The 21,789-nt window shown below is 41.1% G+C and overlaps 1 protein-coding gene across 1 annotated transcript in view; it reads right to left on the bottom strand.

The window, feature by feature from the left end:
* The window catches only part of MOXD1 (monooxygenase DBH like 1), an 85,860-nt gene that overhangs the window by 47,614 nt on the left and 16,457 nt on the right, over positions 1-21,789 (bottom strand). Inside the window, exons 2-4 of the mRNA XM_001506193.5 lie at positions 16,094-16,240; positions 12,347-12,514; positions 12,148-12,231 (exon numbers count right to left, since the gene is read on the bottom strand). Of these exons, the coding sequence (XP_001506243.3) occupies positions 12,148-12,231; positions 12,347-12,514; positions 16,094-16,240 (399 nt within the window). The remainder of the gene's footprint in view (positions 1-12,147; positions 12,232-12,346; positions 12,515-16,093; positions 16,241-21,789) is intronic.

The following is a 21,789-nucleotide window of genomic DNA, read 5'->3' as shown; positions in this document are numbered from 1 at the left end:
AGGAAAGTCTGGATAGCTAGTGTTCTAGTCCACAAGGAAACTTTTTAAAATCATATTTTATATACAGGATAATATTTAAAATAATAGAGAACATGTGTAGTGCTTAGGTAATGCATGTTGATTTCATATGACTGTCTAGATTTTATCTGAAACCTGAACTATCTATGCTGTTAAATTTGCAAAATTAAGCATGTGTGTTTTGGGAGGTTTTTTTTTTTTAAGAAGAAATAAATCTTCCACTTTCTGCTTCTGGCAGAAGCAGATTGTAGAGTGTCCATCCCAGAAGTCTCTGAAGGAAAGAACAGACACTATCTCTACTGGATGGCTTAGTCTTCTGCCTGAAGACAGATCTGGGACCAAGCAGTCATTCAAGGACCTTTCCAACTCAATGATTCTATGTTGATATTTGCCTGGGCTAAACACTGAAATGCAATATTATTATTACTATTATTATTATAGTATTTGTTGAGCTCTTAGTATTTCCCAAGCACTGTTCTAAGTACTGGAATAGATACGAGGTAATCAGGTTGACCTCGGCTCACAGTCTAAATTCGCATTTTACAGATGAGGTGATAGGCACAGAGAAGTTAAGTGGCTAGCCCAAGGTCACACAGCAGACAGGTGGCAGAGCTGGGATTAGAACCCACAGGCTCTGACTGAATATGAGCCAAGGAAGCAAGACTCCTTGAACAAAAGACATGGAACTAGAAAGAGACATCTTTAACTGGAAAAAAAATAGATGGGGTGGTCTTCTAAAGTGGGCGGTCTTCGACTATTCAGTTATCAATAAATCAATAGTATTTACTGTGTGTCTATTATATATGGAGCACTGGACTATAAACAGGATAGTACTTGGAAAATACATTTAGAAAATACAATCCCTGCCCTTAACAAACTTGTGGCCTAGCATGGGAAGCAGATAGTTAAAAAAAAATCACAGAAAGGGTGATTCTAATAGAATTTATAAGATATATAATGAGGGCTGTGAGGTTGTTGGAATTTAAGTGCTTAGAAAGGGTCCTAAGTGTCAGTCAGAGAATACTAGAACGGGATATTAGCCATTATTCAGGGCAAACCTACTGAGGATGTGTTCTCAGAAGGGCTTTTAAGATAGGGAGAACTGCTTTTTGTCAGATGTGAAGGGAGAAGTTCCAGTCAGGGGTCAGAGAATGAGCTAAAGGTTGGCACCGAGAAACTGTTCAGGCTGGAACTGAGAAGCAGCGGGGTTTAACGGGGAGTCAGAAGGACCTGAGTTTTAATCCCAGCTCTGCTACATATCTTCTCTGTGTCTTTGGGCAAGTCACTTCATGTCACTGTGCCTCAGTTACCTCATCTGTAAAATGGGGGTAAGAGTGTGAGCCTCGTGTGGGAGAGGGACTGTTTCCAACTTGATTAACTTGTATCTACTCCAATGCTTAGAAGTGTTTGGCACATAGTGAGCACTAAACAAGTACAGTAATAACAATAGTAATAACAATAATAATGATATTAAAGTGCTTATTATGTACCAAGCACTGTTCTAAGTGCTGGGATAGATACAAAGTATACAGGTTGTCACACGTGGGGCTCATAGTCTTAATCCCCAATTTACAGATGAGGTAACTGAGTCCCAGAGAAGTTAAGAGATGCCCAAAGTCAGACAGGTGACAAATAGAGAAGCCAGAATTAGAACCCATGACCTCTGGCTCATTATTATTGAGAAAGAATAAAGCATAATGAGTAGATTGGCTTGAGACACTGAAATGTAGGAGTTAAAGTTTAGTGGGAGAAGAGAAGGATAAGCATGGGAAGCTGACTGGATGTCAAAGCTAACAGGCAGTTGTTCTTGCTTGATGCAGTGAAGAATGGACAACCATTAGAGGTTTTGGATGAATGGAGTGGAGAGACATACAAAAACAAAGATGTTCTAGAAAAATGAATTGGACAGCAGAAAAAGTTGATGCAGTAGTCAAGTCAGGTTCCTAGACCATCATGATGGCTGTTTGGATGGAAAGGAAGGAAGAGACTTTTGTAGTGTTGTGACAAAAGAAAGAAATTTGTGGCAGACTGAATATGGGAATTGAGAGAGAGGGTGGAGTCATGGATAATAACGCCAGGGTTGCAAACTTGAGAGATGGGGAAGATGGTGGTGTATGCCTTCAAAAGAGAAGGAGTTCCACAGGCCACACTGAGGTAGGGCTGTAGGGAAAGGGATTGTAAGGAGAGGGACTACAAAAGAAGAGATGATGAGATGGGTGGGGATGGGGTATTAAAAGATTTTCATAATGCTATGCTGAAATAGCATAGAAAACCATATTTCACAAAGACAAATTCTTGTCCCTTTTTAAATAAACAACTTTTTCTGATAGCCAATTAGGATTACAACTTCCTACAAATTTCAGCTATGATTCCCAACAACTGGTGCTTTAGTCATGCCATTCCCATAAAGAATGTTACTCAGTAACTTGAAAGAGCTCATTTTTCTAATCCAGATACAAGAATCAAATATAAATGATGTTCACAATACCACAGCCTGATTTTCTCTCTGGCATTATAAACATTCCATTTTTCAAAACTAGCAAAGTAAACTTTCTTTTAATAATAACTACATATCTCACTGATTTAGTGGAAAGAGCCCAGGCTTGGGAGTCAGAGGTCATGGTTTCTAATTCCGACTCTGCCACTTGTCAGCTGTGTGACTTTGGGCAAGTCACTTTACTTCCCTGGGACTCAGTTACCTCATCTGTAAAATGTGGATTAACACTGTGAGCCCCACATGGGACAACCTGATTGCCTTGGATTCCCCCGCCCACCCCCGGCAGTGCTTAGAAGAGTGCTTGGCACATAGTATGTGCTTAACAAACTACTTGTTTTGTTGTGTTGTCTGTCTCCCCCTTTTAGACTGTGAGCCTATTGTTAGGCAGGGATTGTCTCTATCCGTTGCCAAATTGTACACACCAAGTGCTTAGTACAGTGCTCTGCACCCAGTAAGCACTCAATAAATACGATTGAATTAATTTGTATCATGGGTTAGTTACTGACATGCATTCGGTTATTCTCAAATATAACCCCAGATTTTCACTGTTAAGCACTGATTAGGTGCCAAACACTGGTCTAAACGATGAGGGTAGATACAAGGTTATCAGTTTGGATACAGTCCCTATCCCACATAGGGTTTACAATCTAAGACAAACAAATCAGTAAGACCAGAATATCCTTTGAGAGACTAATGTGAAGCACCATGGCTCAGTGGATAGAGCATGGGCCTGGGAGTCAGGAGGACCTGGATTCTAATCCTGCCTCCACCACTTGTCTGCTGTGTGACCTCGGGGAAGTCATTTAACTTCTCTGTGCCTTAGTTACCTCATCTATAAAATAGGGATTAAGCCTGGGAGCCCCATGTGGGACAGGGATTATGCCCTATGTCCATCCTGATTAGCTTGTATATCTACCCCAGCATTTAATACAGTGCTTAACAAACACCATAAAAAGAATAAATAGAATCTGGCACCAAAATGAAAGTCTACAGAATGACTGGAATGGCCAGTGTTGGAGAAGTAATAAATAATAATAATAATGGTGTTTGTTAAGTGCTTACTATGTGCCAGGCACTGTACTAAGTACTGGGGTGATACAAGCAAATCGAGTTGGATATAATCCCTGGCCCATGTGGGGCTCAGAGTCTCAATCCCCATTTTACAAATGAGGTAGCTGAGGCCCAGAGAAGTGAAGTGACTTGCCCAAGATGACACAGCAGACAAGTGGTAGAGCTGGGTTTAGAACCCATGACCTTCTGACTCTCAGGCCTGTGCTCTGTCTGCACTGCCATGCTTCTTCTCGAATGGACCCATGTTGAAAAGTTTCTCCACCCTCACCTATGTGCCTTATTTAGTGTCAAATGGTAAGAGAGGTTCACAAATACTGAAATTCTGGAACATAGTCATCCTTCCAGCATCAAAACCATGATCATTGCTGTAACACAGATTTGCAAAGTGACATAGTTGCCTTTTGGAGCACTGGAGCAAAAGAGCCTTAGGCCAGGTGGACAGAATAAGTACTTAGATAAAGAAAAGCATAAACTCTGATTACACACTATGGTTCAGGGTAGCTGAGGACCACAGAGGCAGGGAGACCTCCCAGCCTCCTGCCTTACCCCATTCCAGTCCATATTTCACTCTGCTGCTCAGATCAGTTTTCTACAGAAACGTTCAGGGCATGTCACCCCACTCCTCAAAAACTCCACTGGTTGCCTTTCCACCTCCATATCAAACAAAACCTCCTCACCATTATCTTTAAAGCACTTCATCACCTTGCCCCCTCCTACCTCACCTTGCTTCTCTCCTTCTACAATGCAGCCCGCATACTTCACTCCTTTAGTGCTAACCTTCTCAGAGTACTTCTATCTTGCCTGTCTTGCAGCCGACCCCTGCCCGGTGTCCTACCTCTGGCTGAAATGCCTTCCCTCCTCACACCCTGCAGACAATTATTCTTCCCCCCTCAAAGCTTTACTGAAGACACATCTCCTCCAAGAGGTCTTCCCAGACTAAGTCCCACTTTTCCTCATCTCCCACTCCTTCTGCATCACCCTGACTTGCTCCCTTTGCTCTCTCCCAATCTCCCATCCCCACAGCACTTATGTATATATTTGTAATTTTATTTATTTGTACTGATGTCTGTCTCCCCTGCTCTAGACTGTGAGCTAGTTATGAGCAGAGATTGTCACTCTTTATTGTTGCATTGTACTTTGGCAAATGCTTATTACAATGGTCTGCACACAGTAAGCGCTTTATACATATTATTGAATGAATGAATGAAGGGCAGCAGCCTTTTACTACAGGGCCTTGGGGAAGAAGCAAGAAACAAAAAAAACAGTAGACACAGAAATTATCAAAGATTGATCTTTACAAGTGTACAGTGTAGAGGAGATTGTCATTCAAGCATCATTCTTTTCAGCTGAGAAGTAGCATTGCCTAGTGGATAGAATATGGGCCTGAGAGTCACAAGGATCTGAGTTCTAATCCTGCCTCCACCACTTAACTGCTGTGTCACCTTGGGCAAGTCACTTAATTTCTCTGGGCCTCAGTTAACCTCATCTGTAAAATATGGATTAAGACTGTGAGCCCCACATGGAACAACCTGATTACCTTGGATCCCCCCCAGCACTTAGTGCTTAACAAATGCCATCATTATTATTATTAGTAACTTCTCAGTGCCTCAGTTACTGCAGCTGTAAAATGGGGATTAAGACTTTGAGCCCCACATGGGACATGGACTGTGTCCTTCCTGATTAGCTTGTATGTACCCCAGCACTGAGAACAGTGCTTGGCACATAAAAAAAGCTTAATAAATTTCATAAAAGAGTTATTCTTTTGCACAGGAATAAAACACACATATACACACAAGCACTCCCATTAGCATGCAGAATTCTAAAACATTCCAGGGAGAGCTAGGCTGAACATTACACAGATGTTGAAATACATCAGAATAAAACTTGGCACAGCATGATTTATTGCAAGGATTCAAAGAACAGCCTACACCCACAGATTATTTTCAACTCCAATTTCTGATTTTGCTCTAGACAAGTTGAGCACCCAACCAGTAGGGATTGAAAAGAACCCTGCAATTGAAGATTAACTCGCATCCAAATCCATAGGAGAAGCCTTCCAACCAAGACCCCCCAACAAGTCATAGTTGTCCAAAGAAGGGCATTTCCAACTGTTGTTTCCTTAAACTTTCAGTTAGTTGACTCTGAGCTATTTTCCCACAGTTCTTTCTTTGCCCCTTTTCCCCAGGTTCCTTGTGGAAGATCCTACCAGCCAAAATTCCAGAAGGGCCTTACTATATCAGCCTCCCTGCTGACCTCCCTGCCTCCTGTCTCTCCCACTCCAATACATATTTCAGTCTTCTGCCCAGAACATTTTCCTATAAAAACATTCAGATAATGTTTCCCCACTGCTGAAGAAACTGCAGTGGTTGCCCATCCACCTCCACATTAAACAACAATTCCTCACTATTGACTTTAAAGTACTCAATCACTTTGCCCCCTCCTTCCTCACCTCACTACTCTTCTACTATAATCCAGATTGCAGTCTTCGCTCCTCTAATGCTAACCTTCTCACTGTGCTTTGCTCTCATCTATCTTGCAGCTGATCTTTTGCCCACGTCCTGCCTGTGGCCTGGAACGCCTGCCTTCCTCATATCCGAGAGACAATTACTCTTCCTCCTTCAAAGCCTTTTTGAAGACATCTCCAAGAAGGTTTCCCTAACTAAGCCCTCCTTTCCCCTTCTCCCACTCCCTCCTGCATCACTCTGACTTGCTCCGTTTATTCATTTATGTACATATTTGAAATGTATTTATTCATTCATATTAATCTGCCTCACCCTCTAGACTGTAAGCTCATTGTGGGCAGGGAATGTGTCTGCTTATTGCTATATTGTACTCTCCCAAGCACTTAGAACAGTGCTTTGCACACAGTAAGAGCATAATAAATGACTGAATTGAATGAATTATTATTATTATATTTGTTAAACGCTTATTATGTGCCACTGTTCTAAGCCCTCCCTGTCCTACATAGACTTCACAGTCTTAATCCCTATTTTACAGATGAGGAAACTGAGGCACAGCAAAATGACTTGCAAGACAAGTGGCAGAGCCAGGATTAGAACCCATGATCTTCTGATTTCGAGGCCCATGATCTGCCCACTAGGCCACCCTTCTCTGAATGAATGAATGAAAGGGCTGAAGTCACTTTTTGAGGCCCTCTCCTTGAGCCAAGGGCCAAGTCTGAAGAAAATGGAAGAACCAGCCCGCCGGTATTGGGGACCCTCAATGGGGCCACCAGTTGGCTGGGACTTCCAGGTCTGATCCAACTCAAATGAGAGCTCTAGAGTTGGACTAGGTGAAAGCTTAGCTAAACCCAGCCTTGAGTCAGATTCAGGCAGGTGTAGCATTGTCAATCGAGTCCAAACCAGAAATGGCTTGAAGGACAGACCTCACATGCTATCACACTGCCTCTGCCAGGAAGCTTTGAGTTTACTTCCTGCCTGCCTGGTTTAGTTCTGGGGTGGTGGTCCCAGGGGTTACAGCCCCCCCTGCGATGGCTGCCTGGTCCATTTTTCTTAAAAAAAAAAAAAACAACAAAAACATTCAGTCCATGTTTCTCCACTCCTCAAGAAACTCCAGTGGTTGCAATCTACTTCCACATCAAACAAAACTCCTTACCATCAGCTTCAAAACACTCAGTCTCCTTGCTTCCTCTGACCTTACCTCAGTGAAATCTTACCACAACCCAGCATTCCCATTTTGCTCCTCCACTGTACCTTGATCTCATCTATTTTGTGGCTCACCCCTAGCCCACATCCTGCCTCTGGCCTGGAATAATAATAATAAAAATAATAATGGTATTTGTTAAGCACTTATGCTGTGTCAAATGTTGGTGTAGATACAAGATAATCAGGTCCCACATAGGGCTCACTGTCTAAGTAGGAAGGAGAACAGATATTGAATTCCCATTTTCAGAGGAGGGAACTGAGGCATAGAGAAGTGAACTGATTTGCCCAAGGTCAAGCAGAAGACAAGAAGGGAAGACAGGAATAGAATCTAGCTCCTCTGACTCCCAGGTCTGTGCTCTTTAAACTAGGGCTATGTTGCTTTCTCCTACTTCATATCCGCCAATCATTCTCCCCACCTTCCAAATCTTATTGAAATCATATCTCTGCCAAGAGGCTTTCCCCGACTAAACCCCTTTTTCCCCTATTCCCTCTCCCTTCTGTATCACCTTACACTTGGTTTGTACCCTTTAATAGGCAGGTAATGTATTTGCTATATTGTACTCTCCCGAGCACTTAGTACAGTGCTCTGCAGACAGTAAGTGCTCAATAAATATAATTGATTGAGTGAATTCTCCAGGATTCTAAATGGAGAAGAATTACATAAATTACTTTGGGAAAGCTATGTATGTATTCTCCCCATCTGTAACTTATTTTAATGTTTGTCTTCCTTTCTAGGCTGTAAGCTCCTGTGGGCAGGGAATATGTTTACCAACTCTACTAAATTTCTTGTATTGCACTCTCCCAGGTACAGTGCTTTGCACACAGTAAACAATAAATATGATTGATTAATTAATTAATGGCTACTTTGGAGCTGAATATGAACCAGGCAAGGACTTCAGATTCCTAACCCTATCTGAGTTTGAACATAGCCTTTTTCTTTGTTCTTAGAATTTATATTATTCATTGAATAATTGGAAAATATTTAAATAGCAGTTTATTGTGTTGGTTTTGGGGGGCAAACTTTTAGATTTTTAAGCAAGATTATTTTGTGTTTCTGCATAAATCTAGTCCCAATCTTATTTTAAAATGAAAAAAAATCAATTATATGCATTGAGCACCTATTATATGCAGAGTACTATACTAAGCAATGGGGCAGCGAAATATAAATAGTAGACCTGATCCCTGCCCTGAAAATGCTTACAGAAATGACTTTCTTCTATTAATTCTTTATCTTGGATTCTAAATTATCCTCTCTCATTCTGCCACTTGCCTGATTGCATCCCTGGCCATAATTTAACTGCTAACCACTATGCCATCATCATTAAACCTTCATCACAATCCACATATCTCTCCAATGTTCCAATAGTTTTTATCCAACTTCTATTTTATCCCTCTCTCATCTCTGCCCTTCATCACCTCCAGTTCCTTGGACAAGTCATCCATAACCACCATCTCTTTTTCTTTCATTAAACTTATTTTGAAGCACTCATATCTAGTTTCTTTTCCTATCTTTCTTCCAAAATCACTTGCTCCAAAAATATTTATAGAGCTGTTAGGATCATCAACACATCAAATTATTTTGAATACTCAACAGCATGCACCCAAGGAACATGCACATAGATGTTAACCAAAGAGGAATACATCTGTCATATTTGTTCAGAATTTGGAAATTTGGGAGAAAAATGTTGTGTCATACCCCGAAGTTGGCAAAAATAAATTATAAGGATGGCAAACAGCTGTTTCCATTTCCAATGAGACCAGAATGCAGGGAAAATGTCTTAAAATACAGTAAGCATTCTATGAGGATGTAATTTCTGATAGCTGGAGGTGAAATACTTCCCCCAGAGATCTTTAAAAACAGGACTAACATTTACTTCCCAATGTATTCTAAGGCGTGGGGTTGGAGTCACTATTTAATTAAATCAGCAGGAGAGTCCAAGTATAGAGTTAGTTCTCTTCTCATAGCTGATTCATGAAACTGATTCAGCAACAAACTGTTTTTTTTAGCCACTCTTGTTTCCATCTACAAATCAGATGTATAGAATGAGAAAATCATAGAAAAGCAGCATGGCCTAGTAGATGGAGTATGGCCTGGGAGTAAAAAGAATCTGGGTTCTAATCCCAGCTCCTCCACTTGATGGTTGTATGACCTTGGGCAAACTTCTGTGCCTCAGTTACCTCATCTGTAAAATGGGGACTGAGACTGGGAGCCCACTATGGGACAGGGGTTGTGTCCAAACCAATTTCCTTGTATCTAGCCCAGAGTTTAGTACAGTGCCTGGCATATATACAGTAAGTGATTAACAAACACCTCAATTATAATTATTATTATAGAACTGTAAGAAACACCAAGAAATCACTGGTCCAGCCCCCTGCCTCTGGACAGATGAATGACTATCTGTCCAAACCAGATTTAGTTTTTCCTTAAACTTCTCCAGGGATGTAGATTCTACCACCTCCTTTATCAAACATTTCAGCCTCTAATCACCTTGACACTCAAGAAATTCCTAATTGTCCCTCTACTAATACATTATCAGTCTCTTCTGTATGAATTTTTCCATGCCCAACTTAAATCTACTGATATTAACTGCCTGCAAAACAACTTGCCCAAGATCACACAGAAGACAAGTGGCAGAGCTGGGATTAGAAAGCAGGTCCTTTGGACTCTCAGGTCCATGCTCTATCCACTAGGCCATACTGCTTCTTAGTAAAGTGTCCAGTTCAGAACAGGCAGCTCAATAACTTCTATAGGTGGATTGAAGGAAAAAAGTCAATCAGTTAATCACATTTATTGAGGACTTACTGTGTGTGGACCACCACTCTAAGCACTTGGGAAAGTACACTATAATAATAACCACACACATCCCCTGCCCACTATGAGTTTACAGACTAGAGGGACATTTCTGATGTCTGTCAAGAATGATACGATGTCACAACTCAGCACTGAAATTAGAAGGAGAAATCGAAACCCCTCGGCACAATGAACAGTTAAGCAATTTTAAAACATTCCAAGTTTACAATTTTCATTGTTGATATTGCTAAATATGGAAGGAATTCACACAGTGGGAAATTGAGCCGTATTTCCTATAATAAGAATCAGATATGCTTTTCGTGGAGGAATGGATATACTTAACTGGATATTTCATGGCTATCTAGCAGGCGGGCTTCATGGATACTTCATGGATATCCAATGTTGGTAACATTACCAGTAAATCCTCTGACATTGTTTCCCAGAGCAAGAGGCTTTTGCCAAGTGTAATATTCAGGACTGTGAGAACAGAGCAATTTAGAGTTCAGGGGATGCACACTATCTAGGAGTCCCTAATTATTAAGGGTCATGGGTCTCTATTAACAATTGTGGTGTTTCTTAAGCACTTACTATGTGCCAAGCATTGTACTAACTACTGGGGAAGACACAAGATAATCAGGTCCCACAGGGCACTCACATTTTAAGTGGGGGGAAGAATGGGTATTGAATTCCCATTTTGCAGATGAGAAAACTGAGGCACAGAGAAGTTAAGTGACTTGCCCAAGTTTCCAGAGCATGTAAGTGGTAGAAGCTAAATTAGAATCCAGGTCCTCTGACTCCAAGACCCATGCTCTTTCCACTAGACCAAACTGCTTCTATCAGACTCTTCACTGCTAATGACACTTTTGATGCTTCCTATGGCCTAACCTTTAGGGTAGATACAAGGCTAGGAGATTAAACACAGTTGCAGTCCCTCACTGGGCTCACAATCTATTTTACCCCATTTTAGAGTTGAGAAATCAGAGTTCCAGAGCAGTTAATGCCCAAGTTCACCCAGTGGCAGAGGTGGGTCTCAAACCCACATCTCCCATGCCCTTTCATTCATTCAATCACATTTATTGAGCACTTACTTTGTGCCTAGGGTACACTGACTAACAATAACAGTTGAGCTATTTCTCTGTCTTAAGTGTCTCAGAGAACCTCTGCTGCCATATTTTGAATTTATCTAACCACATTCTCTCCAATACTGTGGAGAGGGAACCATCAGGTATATTAAGGTGGATGAGGATGACTTTATAATTCCTTCTGTCCTGCTCTCCTGCATTCTCCCTTCTGCTCAGAACACCCCCCGGTGAGTAGCCTCTAACAGGCTATCCATCTCACATGTATGAGACCCCTGCATCAAAAAACAAAGGGGGCGAAATCTACAAACTGTGGGGCAGTACCTGTTCCTTGCCACTGCTGAGTGAAAAGTTATATCCTAGGGGTGGGCAGTGGGGGTCTGTTTCCCCTCTCCTGGAAAGACTTCTGGTATTTCTAAGGTTTCCTCCTTCAAGGATTTTTGGAAATATACTAATTTGTCTACTTCCTGCAGTAGGCTAGCACCTTTGGTCCTAAGCCAAAAACACTGCTTTAAAAATTACCCAAGCTTTTCCAAGCCTCCCAAAGCCTCACTGAGAGTTGGGGTTGAGGATGAAGGCAAAAAATCATTGGTGAAATCATTCAGGACTGTTCTTGCATCTGTAACTTCCAGGACCTTCACTAATTTTTACCCTAATTAGAGGTAAGATCATCTTTATCATCACTAGTACATACAAAGTGCCTACTCTATGTAGCGTACTGAACTATGCTATTTGGATGATAAAAGAAATATAAAACACAATACCTATCCTCAAGGAGTCTGTAATTGAACAGGGAAGACAAACATGATAAAGTGAAGAATATCTACTATTTAATAGCACAGGAGAGTGGATCAAACTGGATAAATAAATCAGTAAATATAAACACAATGAGTGAATATACAAAGGGCCTTATTCACATTTGGGTGAAAACCTGATATCCCTTCCTTTTTTGCTTACAAATTTGCACAATTCCCTTAACTAAAAAGATTAAATTTTATCTGGCGAAAAAAAACATTGGGCATATACCTTTATCACGTGGTGTTTTTCCTGGAAAACCGGTATCTTAAACATCTGGCACCAATATGTTGTGCCCTTGTTTGGGATCGGCACCTGTCTTAATAAAAGGGAAAGAATATAAAAGTCAACCCATTTATCATATCAGAGAAGGAAACCAGTTCCCCATCACAGGCATCTCTAAATAACACAAAACCCCAGAGAAACTTACGTTTTGATTGGTCAAGTCAAAATTGGGCAAAACCTCCGACACAACACTTGTTTTCTCCGGGTTCAACAAGCGCAGGCTCTTGGACCCTCGATTGATCCCATGGTATTTGGGGCCCGCCTCTCCTATGTCATCATGATGGTAGGCCCATATCACTCTCACAGTGCTTTCCTGGCAAACAAAATTTTGTGATTCAAAGGAACAAAGAAGCATTTCCCTAACAGTTTGGGTTTTGGAGAACAGGAGAACAGAAGTGATAGAGGAGGAGAAATGTAGGATCCTAAGTTCTGTCACCAATTCTAATGCTAAAATGAGCACTGGGGCAACTTCCAATTTCAGCGAAGACAAAAACTCTGACTAAGTGGCATCAGGGCTAACTGGGTCAAGAGAAGATTCTCCAGCACAAAATGGGCAGCATGTATCTCCAGAGTTGATGTACCAAACCATACTGTCTTTTTTTAATGGTATTTAAGCGCTTACTATCAATGAATCAATGGTATTTATTATGCACTTACTTTGTACAGATCACTGTACTAAGCACTTGAGAGAGTACAATATGGCAGAATTAGCAGACATCTTCCCTGCTCAAAATGAACTTACTATGTGCCAAGCAGTGGATTAAGCACTGGGATAGATACATGCTAACTAGGTTGGACATAGTCCATGTCCTACATGGGGTTCACAGTCTTAATCCCCATTTTACAGATATGGTAACTGTGGGACAGAGAAGTTAGTGGCTTGTCCAAAGTCATGCAGCAAAGTGGTGGAGCCGGAATTAGAATCCAGGTCCTACAGACTGCCAGGCCCATGCCCTGTCCACTAGGCAATGCTGCTTCTCAGCAGAAGCTATCTAGTAGAAGCAGAACTCTTCAAGTAGAAGGATTTCAAATAAATATTCAAGTTGGGTTGGAAGTTGGTCAGAGTCTGCCAATCCCATTCTTTTTTCCCTTTTTTAATTTTTAATCATCCAGGAAGGCAACCAACATATGATTCCTGCAAGTGCCTCTTGAGGTTTGGATGGTCTGACCCAGTAATGACATTACCCAGGGTCTTACATTCTAAGGACTATCAAAGGGAGTAATAAGATGTTAGTATGAGATGAAGTTCTCCCCAGGCTTTTCTCTTTTCCATAAGAGAGGCTCCTTGTAGCAATACCAGCCATCAATGCAGAGAATAAAGGAGATAATCCCTAATACACTAATAGCAAACATGGCCATAAATAAAAACCTGTTCAGGGAGAGGGGTTGAAGATCACCTGTGAAAACTGGGAAATTCTAGAATTCTGGAGGATTCAGGTTTAGGAAGAGAGCAAGAATTCAGGATAGGTGTGCAGTGTGTAATCAGAAAAACTGCTCAAGGGGATATGGTAACTTCTTCCCTCTCTCATTCATTCTCAGTTGCAGCAATTTTAGCTGCTTTGTACTAAGAACTAAGGAAGGAAATCATCAAGTAAACATATCCTTTAAGCTGTTCAGTTTGCCATATTCTCTCTCAGGAAGTAGAACACTACATCATTGCATAAAAATAACCATTGATAGACCTATAGTTTTCCTTCCTCTTTGCTCTTTGGACTGATTATGGAATCAGCTTCATTCCATCTCAGAATCAGAGTAGACATTATTAAAGTCTGAATTTGTTAAAAAAAGAAAGTATCTAGACTACCTTTGAAGGCAATTATGTGTAAGTAAATGGAAGCTTCCTTAATGGCACATACCTTTTATCTTAATAATAATAATAATAATGGTATTTGTTAAGCGCTTACTATGTGCAGAGCACTGTTCTAAGCGCTGGTGTAAACACAGGGGAATCAGGTTGTCCCACGTGGGGCTCACAGTCTTAATCCCCATTTTACAGATGAGGGAATTTAAGGTATTCCAACATACATTTGTACATTTCAGATGGCACTAAAGCCAAAATGATTCAAGAATTTAGAAAATTCCCTTTCTCCAAAACTTTATGCTTCAGAATGGAAAAGCACTTTTATGTATTGTATCACATTCAGCCCCCTCACAAAAACACCAACTCTTCACTTACACTCCCCTTCCAAAAACATACGAGAGGAGAAGCAGTATGGCCTAGTGGAAAGAGCAAGGGACTGGGAGTCAGAGGACCTGAATTCTAGTCCCAGATCCACTACTTGTCTACTGTATGACCTCGGGCAAGTCACTTAACTTCTCTGTGCCTCAACTACCTCATCTGTAGAATGGGAATAAAGGCTGTGAGCCCCTTGTGGGACAGTGAAGGTGTGCAACCTGATTATCTGGTACCTACTCCAGAGTTTAGTACAGTCTGGTACATAGTAAGCACTCAGCAAATACCATATAAAAGTCCTAGGCTGTGCTTAGAGGACTGAGTGCCCCTCGGCTAGACAGACAAGGAAGCAGAGAGGTGACAGTGGAGGTTGGTGAGCAGTGGGAAGCGGCATAGTGTAGTGGATAGAGCACCAGCCTGGGGGTTATGGTCATGGGTTTTAATCCCAGCTCCAGCAGTGGTCTGTTTTGTGACTTTGGTCAAGTCACTGCACTTCTTTGGGCCTCAGTTACCTCATCTATAAAATGGGGATTGAGACTGTGAGCCCCATGTGGGACAGGGATGGTGTCCAATCTGATTACATTGTATCTACATCAGAGCTTAGAACAATGCTTGGCACATAGTAAGTGCTTAGCAAATACCATCATCATTATTATTATCCAATGGTCCCATTGTTCATCTTGGAGCTAGAGACACAGGTGGGTTCATTTCCTTAAGCAATTATTATAAACAACCAATAGTTTAAGGATGGGGGAAAAAAACCAAGACAGTGTCCAACTCTAACCATGATTTGGAAGCAATGCTGAATAAGAATTCCTGTGACTCTGAAAAGTGTGACATTGCTCTGCACATAGTAAGCATTCAATAAATACCATCAGTGATCATCAGTATGACAGCAATTAGGTTTTGGAAACAAACTAGCATCTCCTTTGCTTCCTGCCTGTCTTGATGAGATTAGAGCAATTTTGGGTGCTCTTTTCAAAAACCAACATCAGATTATTCACATCCTAGGTTTTTTTTTTTGGTGCTGAGACATTTTCCAGAACCTAACTTACAAATTTTATCTCACTCAACTAGATAAAACATACAGTAAACATCAGAGAGGCTAAATTCAGTGTCAAGACTACACTACAATTCCTCTTAACCCCGTTAAATACTAATCTTCAAATCCATCCAATTTTATATAAACAATTCAATCCACTTTCATATAAAAATCACTGAGTTCCCACTAAGGGTAAAGCCCTGAATTAGTCTGGAAGTTTTCTCATCAAACATTTTGTAGTTGAATTCATTCCCAATGTATCCTTAGGACTTTTTTCTTTGAAAACCTGAAGATGCTCAACTTGCTCAAATAAAGTTAATTTACTTTTAATAAATCCTGGCAACAAATAGTCTTCTCTACTGGATTTTGTAATTTGAAATCAAATATATTACTTGTTTCTAATCAAGTTTAAGCAAAAATGGGCTCCATAAAAAGACCCAACAAATTCATTTATTTTCTTTCATCACTTTCACAATTATTACTCAAGTCACTTCTAGAAACCTACAGTTAAATTAAAGGAGAAACCAGCTACAGAATGCTTGAGTGTTTTTTTGTTTTGTATTTTACTGTAGTGTGTCAGGATACTGAGCCATTAATTGTAACTCAGTGTCTCTAATTCTTGCCTAGAAATTATATTTACATTAATTCAGATGTCTATACTCAAACAGCATTCTTACCGTTATGGTCTTATCATTTATGTCACAAGTATGTAGTTCTCTGCTAAAAGCAATTATTGTATGTGTACTATTTTCCATGGCATACTCCAGGTGGTAATCCTGCTGATCATCTCTCTTCAATTCTCTATTTGCATCTGTAAAATAATCCTGTGGGAGAAAGAGAAAATTTTGAGATTGATTGTAATTAACAATGTCTCTGACCCTAATGGCTGTGCAAAGTGAATTAAGCAGCAGGATCTCCCCTCCTATAATACATAAAACTTAAGATCAGCCACCCTGGCAGAGTCATTAATATTATGGAGAAATAGAAAACTGAACACTCAAATCATAATACTGCACTCTTGGTGAACAGGCAAAGCGTTAAGATAATTTAGTGGAGTGGCTAGGAAGTACAAGTTTTGAGGTCATAGGCTTTGCACAGGGGCTGAAGTTTTTGACTGTAATAATAATTAACTGTGACAACTGTTAATCATTTTTTATGAGCCAAGAACTGCACTAAGTACTGGGATAATGGAAACATCAAGGGCCTAGGAGCCAGAGGACTAAAGTTGAATTCTGACTCCACCACTTGCCTGCTGTGCCATCTTGGGAAAAATCACTTAACTTCTTGATGCCTCAGATTCCTCTACTGTAAAATGGAGACAGATTACCTGATCTCCCTCCTCCTCAGACTGTGAGTCCCTTATGGGACAGGAACTATGTCTGCCCTGATTATCTTGTTTTGACCCTAGATATTAGCACAGTGCTTGGCACCTAGTAAGCATATAATATATACTGTGATTAGTAATATTATTAGTAGAAGATAATCTGGCAGGGCAGCAGGTGGTAAATGGAAGAGCTGGGATTAGAACCCAAGTCCCCAGGATCCTAGGCCCATGCTTTTTCCAATAGGCCACACTGCCTGAGGTACAGGGAGAAGAGCAGGAGCCCCCATTAAAGCCCTGAGGAACCTTTCCCTGGACCTAATACTTTCCCTTCTCAACCTCCGTTACTTCCCAACCTCCTGTGCTTTCCGTTAGGTACCCCAGGGCTCACGTTCCTGGGGTTCTCTCCCCTCTTCTCTTGGTTCCAGTCATTCAGATACAGGTTACCCTTTCTCCCTCTGAGGGACAGGAGTCTCACTGCTCCAAAGCCTTCAAACCATGAACCTCCAGAATATCAAAAACCTAATCTGGGATCCTCTCCTATCCCTCATTGATTGATTCATTCAATCATATTAATTGAGCGCTTACTATGTGCAGAACACTGTACTAAGCACTTGGAATGTAAAATTCAGCAACAGATAGAGACAATCCCTGCCCAATAACGGGCTCAGAGTCTAAACGACTGTGGTCAGTCTAACCCTCCTGTGACCACTGTCCATTCAGGGTCATCGCACAAGCCCTCCCTGTGTACTGCTCTCCCAGACACACGGCTCACTACTCACACCTCTAAGTTGACCAAGGATCTTCCTCTTCCACAGCCCAGTTCTTCTATTTCCTCCCAGTCCTCCTTAACTGACTTATTTTAGATTTTACGCTTTTTTTAATGGTATTTGGATAGCACTTACTCTTTTCTTAGGGAAGAGTGATTCTCCTGGATTCCTCCCCCTTCTCTTAAGCATGAGGGCCAATGGAACTGATGATCATAGCCACATCAATACAAAACTAATTCCCAATAATTATTTAAAAGTTACCGATGGGTATAACAGATGGAAACACCTTGTCAAGCAGTATTAAAGGGCTCATAAAATCGCAAATATATTTCAATAATAATTAATAATAATCACAGTATTTGTTAAAGGTTATTGTTATTTGTTAAAGGTTACAGCACTTAACACTGTACTTAAGCATTCGGATAGATATTCATTCAGCTGTATTTATTGAGTGCTTACTGAATGAGATAATCAAAGTGGACCCAGGTCCTAACCCACATGCAGTTTAGTCTGAATAGGAGGAAGAACAAATATTGAATCCCAATTTTACAGATAGTGAAATTGAGGCAGAGAGAAGCTAAGTGACTTGCCCAAAATCACACACCAGGCAAGTGGAGGAATTGATATTAGAATCCAGATTTCCTGATTCCCAGGCCCATGCTTTTCCCATTTGATCACGCTGCTTTTTTTCAGATCACATGTACGTTTCTTAAATGATACTGCTGTTTAAGATAAAAACTTTGATGAATTTTGTCACCTTATCTACCAGAAAGAAGTGGCATATTAAAACTAGTTGAACATTGCAACCATTGAACCATTGGAAAGCTAATCGGTGACATAGAGAAGCAGCACAGCTCAGTGGAAAGAGCCCGGGCTTGGGAGTCAGAGGTCATGGGTTTGAATCCTGGCCAGCTGTGTGACTGTGGGCAAGTCACTTCACTTCTCTGTGCCTCAGTTACCTCATCTGTAAAATGGGGATTAACTGTGAGCCTCACGTGAGACAACCTGATGACCCTGTATCTACCCCAGCGCTTAAAACAGTGCTCTGCACATAGTAAGCACTTAACAAATACCAACATTATTATTATATGAAAAGTGATTCAGAATTTGTTCTATATAAGAAATGAGAGCAAGTCATGGCCGAAAATTTAGCTAGTTTGCTAGGGCTTATCAATCAATTCTAATCAGAACTTTAATGTTGACAAAATATAATTTCCCATCTTGCCAAACAGTAATAATCCTGGATTTGTGGTATGGAAGGGCATTTTTTAAGAAATATTAGACAGTCCTAATTTACAAAACAAACTGGGAGCAAGTGTGGGCAAAAACACAATCATTTTTACTTAATCAATCAATTGTATTTATTGAGTGCTTACTGTGTGTAAAGCACTGTACTAAGATCTTAGAAGAGTCCAGTCCAGTTGGTAGACAGGGTCTCTGCCCACAGGGAGCTCTAAATAGCCTTTGAGGGAGTATTTAGATTAAGATTTCAGTCCAGAGACAAAACATTGGGAAAGGAACATGATCAGATCAACTGCCTAGAAGTTCAGATATCTGGTTATGGACCAACAAATTTATTTTCATTTGGAATTTCACTTCTGCATTCAACAACATGTTTTGTAAATTCATTCTCATATTCAGCCATAATCCGAATACATAAAATCCAGAGATCTGTCCTGCACTGTGTCAATGCTCTAAAGCATCTATAAATCTCATCGCCATTGTTGCACCCAATCACTAAAGGGAAGCCAATACTCTCACCACCCCTTTCTCCCTTCCACTTGCCAAACACTGGTTTTCCTTAGAGGCTCTTGGTGGGAGCCTCAGAGGAAGTAGCACAGATGGGGTGAGATGGAGAAGCAAAGGTCTTCAGCTGATTTAGACTGCCCTATTCATCCATCCTCAATTTGTGTTGCCTTCAGCCAAAGCAGAGAAACCCTTAGTCACCCACCTCTCACTCCCACTTCCCAGCTATTTCCCAAACCCTGATTTGAAGCCTGATTCTCTGGGATGCATAGAGCAGCAGGGCTGCAAGTCCATCATTGCAGATGGTGGGTGAGGGATGACGGAGCTGCATCCTGGTAAGACATTGCTGGCCCTTCCCGTCACTGCTTTCTTTCTGCTCGGAATTTTCCCCCTACCACAGGCTCCTGGGGCAGCGGCACCACAAACAGCTGGTGTCCATATGCTGAGATACAAGAGAAACAGAGGAGAAGGGAGAGAGGGACAAGAGTACAATCAATCACATTTATTGAGTGCTTCCTGTGTGCAGAGAGCACTGTACTAAGCACTTGAGAGAGTACAACAGAGGTGGTAGGCATGTTCCCTGTGAGAAGCTTACAGTCTCAGCGTACAGTCTTTCCTCTAGACTATAAGCTCACTGTGGGCAAGGAATGTGTTGGTTTATTGTCATATTGTACTCTCCCAAGCGCTTAGTACAGTGATCCATACACAGCAAGTGCTCAATAAATACGACTGACTGGCTGGAGAAGGTGGGTCAGACAGAGCTAGTGGGTAGCCAGCTCTCAGTGGTTTAGGGTGACAAGGAGGGGCAGGGACCCCCAGAATGCCCCCCACCCCCACACCAGGACCTGGCAATATTTTCCTGGCCCTCACCAGTCCATGATGAGTGTGGCTTCAACGGGGCACCACTTACCTCACTGCTTTTCATTAGAAAAATACTGAGTGGGAAGGGTGGTACAAGGGACCAGCATATTTAGGGTGCTCAGGAATCGAGAAATCTCTAGGAGTAGGTAATATAGAAAGGGAGAGGGGATGCAAGGATGAGAAGAACCATATGGTGTAACTTTTACTTACTGATACAAATTGGCAGTCGCTAGTTCTGGAATGGAACCAAGCTTAATGTATGTAAGTCTACTGGAAAATGTACTCCCTGTTATGACCATTCACAGTGCAACTCACATTTTCGAGGAACATGTAGGGGACAGGTCAGGTAGATGTATAGAGTATGCAAAATCTGAAGTATTCTGGGTGGTATCCTCCTAGGCACAATATTTGTAAATAATTTTTGTCACTCCCTTTGGATTGTAAACTTCTCAAGGGCAGAGAAGGTATGTGGCTCAGTGGAAAGAGTCTGGGCTTCGGAGTCAGACGTCATGGGTTCGACTCCCGGCTCTGCCACTTGTCAGCTGTGTGACTGTGGGCAAGTCACTTCACTTCTCTGTGCCTCAGTTACCTTATCTGTAAAATGGGGATTAACCGTGACCCTCGCGTGGGACAACCTGATTACCCTGTATCTACCCCAGCGCTTAGAACAGTGCTCTGCACATAGTAAGCACTTAACAAATACCAACGTTATTATTACTGTTTCTATGGTGCTGTCCAAGCACTTAGGAGAGTGCTTCACACTAATTAGGCAGTCAATAATGACCAGTGATTGAGACCAGCTCACCAATCAAAAAACAGCTTGCAAATCAAGGTAATGGGTTAAATGGGGGAGGGGGATTTACAAAGCACTGGACCAAGCACAATCCTGCACCTCATGGGGTTTGCAAGTCAAACTCTGTGTGCTATTTTTCTGTTAAGGCTAATGACCTTTTCACCTCACCTCTCACAGTAACTCATGGCTTGCAGCATAGCATCAAGACTATCAACTTTTTTCAAAATACAGCATTTAGAAGCGGAGACCTTCACTTGATCATAAACAAGGCATTTTAAAAATAAACAAATTGCCAGACAAATTCCGCCACCATTAATCAAATCCCATAGACTTCGTTATATTTGTTTAAACTATATACCAACCAAATTTTCTTGGATTAGACCTCAAAAATCTCATCAGATCAGTTTTTAATCAAAGCAGTCATTATTTTCCTCTTTCCTGTTTCTGTAAATGTCATTTTAGATTCTGCCCTTTTAGTTTTATAAGACCGCACAAGGGGACGGTCAGAAAAGGCAAAGGAATACATTTGGGACAGGAAGGGGATTTTGTATTTATAGTATGTGTGAATATAAATAGGATTTACATTTAAAGCATCAAAATACTCCTCCAGAATTGTTTAGTTCAGCAGAATTTAGGTTCCCGTTCATACGGTCTCTTTCCTATTTGAAGATGATCTATATTTTGCTGCAAAATTGTAAAACTGCCTATGAAAAGTATTTACAAGTATTTAAAAGAAAACAAAAAACTAAGCTATAAGCTCCTCTAATAATAATAATAATAATGTTGGTATTTGTTAAGCACTTACTATGTGCAGAGCACTGTTCTAAGCGCTGGGGGAGATACAGGGTAACCAGGTTGTCCCACGTGAGGCTCACAGTTAAT

The sequence above is a fragment of the Ornithorhynchus anatinus genome, chromosome 2 (assembly GCF_004115215.2).
Source record: "Ornithorhynchus anatinus isolate Pmale09 chromosome 2, mOrnAna1.pri.v4, whole genome shotgun sequence".
NCBI classification, from domain to species: Eukaryota; Metazoa; Chordata; class Mammalia; order Monotremata; family Ornithorhynchidae; genus Ornithorhynchus; species Ornithorhynchus anatinus.
The sequence above is the reverse complement of the archived record's forward strand: the minus strand, read 5'-3'. Positions and strand labels throughout refer to the sequence as shown.